Here is a 5,365-nt window from a genome sequence, read left to right on the forward strand (position 1 = left end):
TGAATTAAAGAAAGTTTTCATATAAGGAATTTGTGATTTTTGGAACTTAGATGGTTATGCTTTTATTTTGTTAAATTTTATATAATTATACCATACTTAAACTTATATAGCTTGAAATTTGACAGCAATGTTTCACGTTTTATAAAACCTTGATAAATATATCACCTGATTTTTTAAAGAAAGTATTAATCCACCTAAACAATAGAAAGAACAAGTTGAAACATAAACTGAAACAATCTGCAGTCGCACAAACCAACATATATAGTGTCAAATCACGCAAGTTTAGGAGATAATCAAGAGCCTTCCGAGAGAACCAAGAACGTTCCGTGCAAATAAGAATTCATCAAGTCGTCCAAAAGAAACACAGAGTAACGAGGGCATAATAATACACAACCAAGACAAGAGTAATGAAAGCACAATAATACACAACCAAGAAAACAATGTCGAAGAAACCGTCCAAGCGAATTACTAAGATCTTTTAGGTAAGGTCATCTTCCTCTAGTTCTTTGGCCTTCAATGCTTCCTTCACTCTAAGGAGAAGCGTCGTTTTCCAGGCATCCTGTATGAAGAAAGTATGCCAAAGTTACCAATCGTCAATCAATAAATATACAGACCTTCAGACCTTATGAGACGTCAACATCACAGAATAGACCTTGTAGATGAGTTAGGAATGCATGAAATCGGCATATTCAAGTTGATTGTTGACGGAGTAATTTGACCTTCCCAACCAAATAACGTTACATACATTCATTCCAAAATTTGGCATCAGGAATCGACCTTGATGCAACAAGTTTTTTTTTTATATATTGAAACCCGCTTACACTCTTCAGCTTTTACACACATATAAAGTCTGCAACAAGTTTTTTTTTTTATATAATGAAACCCGCTTACACTCTTCAGCTTTTACGCACATATAAAGTCTCAACTCCTTATACAAATTCACTCACAAAAGTGATATCAGACTGATCTAACATTCAGATCAGGGAGGCCATATCTTTTGCAGAATTTTGAACTTACAACAAATCATATTTTTCAAATTTTGCATCAAATTAAAATAAAGGCTTCAGAGCTGAATCTAAATCGTGTTAAGTCAGCAGAAATAACTTGGTAAGATAGTAGATAGACATGCACAGGACTGTGGGTTCAGACGTCCCATAATTACAGCTTTCCACGACCCCAAATGCAACAACAAAAGCAAGTCCTTGCTTCACAATGAAGGGAACTTTTAACAACATTAAACATGTTATATAGAAACAAATCAATATAATCTCATAAGGTACAGACAGAAACAATTAGCCAATAATGGTCCTCACAAGGATCACATCAGACAACCGAATCAACTTAACTATATTATGAGATGTGATGTCCGCTGTCAGCACTGGCTTATCTACCAGTGACCAACGGCGCCAAACTCAAAAGCTGTAGTTTTAAGTATTCTCTATTAGATAATAACAGTTGAAATATAGAACATATCCATAAATTTGAAAATGACTGATTTACAAACAATGCATTAAAATATTAAGCCAAGTGTTTAGACAAGTTTCAAGAGAAAGTAATAGACATTGACACGTGACAACTTCTCCATAATCATACTATGAAAAAAATATTTTTCATATTCATTTCAATGCTAACAAATTCATACTTTGGGTTCTTCAACAAAGTGATAGACAAGTTTAAAGAGACAGCAACTCAAGGAAAGAACCTCACTGACCTAAACCTCCAACATTACAAATGATGCTTTGCCAGAGTAATATTTGAATGATAATGATATTTATCATTTCCTCGTATTCAATTAAAAAATTATCGTTTGCCCACATCCCACAAAATACAAGCTTTTCAAACAAGGAGCTTTTTTCTTCGAGATCACAAGTTCCAATTCCTGAAATGTATTTCCTTTACATGGCATTAAGTTGATCTTGAGTGCGTAAAAATACTGGTTATCAAATACGAGACCAATATGCACATATACGCCTCGGATATTTTTACCAGAAATATCTTCTCAATTTTGGCCTATACGTGAAGGGCATCTTAAAGCGAAAACTATCGTCACCCCACATCCATGAGCTCGAATTTTTTATGCAAGTGGTATCTAACTTTTTGCTCTTTCATACCATTTTTTCCTTTTGAAAATCTTCATCTCAAAAGACAGCGGCATCGAAAGGCCGAGATGACTGTCAAATAGAACCAACAGCTATCTTCTTGTTAAACAAACAACTTAGACATTCTTTCTAAAATAATACCACATATTGACACATGAAACCCAAGGCATATTCTGTTAAAATTAAGCATAATGTAAGGGATGATCAAAGACAATCTGATTCAATGTACACAACTAGCTAGAAGTTTAAATAATGACTGATTTACAAACAATGAATTAAAGTATTAAGCCATGCCTCATGGAGAAATAATTTGAATCAGATTATCGACAGAGATAGGCTGTTGCACAAGTACAAATCACGACATAAGACTCCAAATCAAGTTTAAAAAAACTAACAGAACCATTCACTTACCAAACGGGTCATGCTGTCAAATTCCTTAATAGCACCAGTGAACTTCTCAACATCTTCTTCATCAAGCGCAGCAGCTAAATCCTGTGATCAGTACGTATAGCAATCATAAATACATGAACTTCTCATTGAAAACACAGATCGATGCTGAAAAACAGAGCATAAATTATATGCCAGTAGCAATAACAAATATAGAAGAAACATAATGATTAGCAAAGTTTTTTAACAAGAAAAATCCATTTAACAGAAGGATTGGATATAGCCATCAAAACATTGAGAAGAGTATAAAATATAAATATACATAATCAATGCTCGAGGAAAATGACATACTTCCAGCAATCTGTACTCGCGTGTTCCAGAAAATGTTGGATCCAAATCCTACAAATAAAGAAAAACAAATTCACATCAACAATACATATTATATAACGGATACTTGGGTTTGTGTACCTTCAAAAATTATACCTGGTATCGCTCTAATGCATTGTTGATTGCAACAACATCACCCTTGCAGAGCTGGCAAATGCCAGCATTAAGAAGGTGCCCTTTAACTCCATACTTCAACAAATTATTATTCAATGATTGCCGTCCTATGTCTTCATAAATCTCAATAGCCTTTTGATATCTGAGAAAAATGTTACCAATTATCATTTTGTCTACTTCCAACTGAACATACTTTCTGCCTCAAAGAGTGTGATCAAATGGTGCGTGGGGTTCTTTTCCATCTAGCATGCTCAGCAGCCACCAATAATTTATGCAAACAAGGTTCACTATATGGAGTGGAAAACAGCAGACATGCAACCAGAAATGCATGGATTAGGGATGAAAATAGCAATAGATTTTGTCCATCTCCATGTAGTAAAATTATCAATAGAGTACCAAACAGAGGTGTATCAAAATGTGTCGATAGAAAAAAAAAAATGCATTAGCACCACAGCCAATGATTCAAATAAGAAAAGAAAAAAAGAGGCACCCCAATGACTCTAATATGTATGAAACAACTCCCATTCAAGCAACATGTGACTATACATACAGAGAGGGCAAGCAAACTCAACTGTTCCAGTTGCGCAGCAAATTGTGCAATTTTCTGCCTGCATTGATTTGCTGATGTGGACACCTCTTCACTTTGGAAGAGATCAGCAGCTCTCTCATAGTAAACAATAGCTTGTTCCAAGTTTTCTTCTTGCTCGTACAACTCAGCTATTTCCTAGAAAAGTAAAGAAATATCAACCAAAGTTCTTCAATCACTTAATTCCTAATTTGACCAGATTTCATAAATGTGATATTGTGGTTTTATATTTATAATGGTCAATGCGATTGTTGAGATATGTTGCTTGAAGCAGAAAAATCATTTTCTAGAGATAAAGAACAGAAATTGATGATGAGATGAGGGATTCATGTCCATGGTCACAAAAATATTATTAAAATAAAAGAAACAATTTTAGATATAACAAGATTGCTGGTACAGTATTTTTACCTTGTAATATCTGGCGGACATGTTAAGCCTCCCAATATCCAGAAATAAATTAACGGATTGCTGCAGGCAGTGTATTGACTCTAAAAAGTGCCAAAGATGAATTAGTGGCAGAACATAAATGACTCTATGACATTGAGAGAAACTGCCGAGAGAAAAATGAAGCAGAGTCAACAACAGATCCAATTGTCAACATAAGCTACCAGATTCACAATTTTAAGTAAATTAATTCTCCATTAATAAACGTTACAGTTCCATTGTATCGAATCAAAAAATAAAACGGCACAAAGAAGTGGAGGAAGATAAACAAGAAAGAAACTAACAAGTAAAGCTGTCTATCTTCAGTAATGACTTTAGGTTTGTTTCTTCACACGGAAACCTAAAAATATCATTATAAGTATCTAGACTTACAAAACTTCAGAGAAGACATTTCTATGCCAATATATAAAAACTATAAATGACAAAATGATTTCACATATGCCGATAACTAAACCTGCCAAGATCAAAGGAAAAAGAAGCAAACCTTTTGAATTAGTCTTTTTGTAGCAATGAGCAGCATCAGCATATGCATTAGCAGCCTCATGCTTGCTATCCAACTACAAATATAAAAAACACAAGTACGAGATTTTAAGTACTCAAAGGGGGCCTTCGATCCACGCACAAAGCTTACCTTCAAATAGCAATTAGCCAACTTTATATACACTGCACCAGCCTGATCCCCTGATTAAAAAAACAAACTCCAACATTAGCGACACAGACCACCCAAAACTAAAGTTAATGGAAATAATATTTTGCCAAGAGGAGTTCTCTTAAATTTATTCGATACATGAAGTTCTTAGATTCAACTCGACCTAATGATGATCATTACCCGTAAAAAACTAAATGAAACAATCGGGTATCATTAGTCACCAGATGAAATAGGAAAATCCTAAAACTGAGCAGCAAATCAAAGTGATAACCAAGAGACAGGCAATCTTTTATCAACATTCTCGATATTGCAATAAATTGAGAGCAAAAATAGGAAGAAAATAAGACGGGACCCGATTTAAAAAAAAAAAAAAAAAAAAAAAAAAAAAAANATCGGTCGATCGGATAATACAGGAAAAATGAATTTGCATCATAAATTTCTAAATATTTTACATGATTTCCCGAGCTTGTAGGCATTAGCGGCTTTATCGAACAAATCCGCGGCGTCTTCCTGTTTCGATCCGAAAAAGGCCCAGCCGCCGACCTTCTTCTCGGCTTTCTTCTCAAATTCCTCGGCTCTAGCAATTTGATCCCCCATAGTTGTTCACCTTTTTGTGTTCTTCACGCAAATGGCGGTTTGGGTTTTGAAGGAACGTTGGGGTGGAGATGAATGAAATTTGGCCTGGCGAAGCGATAGCAT

At 34.7% G+C, this 5,365-nt stretch overlaps 1 protein-coding gene across 1 annotated transcript; it reads right to left on the reverse strand.

Annotated features, from left to right (window-relative positions):
• Positions 1–260: 260 nt before the first annotated feature.
• Positions 261–5,365, reverse strand: LOC140990602 (alpha-soluble NSF attachment protein-like). The gene is made up of 9 exons (XM_073460380.1): positions 5,119–5,365; positions 4,649–4,698; positions 4,502–4,574; positions 3,982–4,061; positions 3,560–3,711; positions 2,970–3,129; positions 2,838–2,885; positions 2,511–2,591; positions 261–559 (listed from the first exon to the last, which is right to left on the reverse strand). The coding sequence occupies exons 1-9, from the start codon at positions 5,261–5,263 to the stop codon at positions 479–481; spliced, it is 870 nt and encodes a 289-aa protein (XP_073316481.1). The 5' UTR covers positions 5,264–5,365; the 3' UTR covers positions 261–478.

Source organism: Primulina huaijiensis, chromosome 12, assembly GCF_012295235.1.
Source record: "Primulina huaijiensis isolate GDHJ02 chromosome 12, ASM1229523v2, whole genome shotgun sequence".
Classification (NCBI taxonomy): domain Eukaryota; kingdom Viridiplantae; phylum Streptophyta; class Magnoliopsida; order Lamiales; family Gesneriaceae; genus Primulina; species Primulina huaijiensis.

Excerpts from the sequence above, each read along its gene's own strand:
- LOC140990602 (XM_073460380.1), bottom strand. The coding sequence starts at position 5,263 with ATGGGGGATCAAATTGCTAGAGCCGAGGAATTTGAGAAGAAAGCCGAG. Across the intron at positions 4,062-4,501 it reads CAAAAAGACTAATTCAAAAG|AGTCAATACACTGCCTGCAG; the intron begins GTTTGCTTCTTT and ends GGCACTTTTTAG. Across the intron at positions 2,886-2,969 it reads ATGCATTAGAGCGATACCAG|GATTTGGATCCAACATTTTC; the intron begins GTATAATTTTTG and ends CTTTATTTGTAG.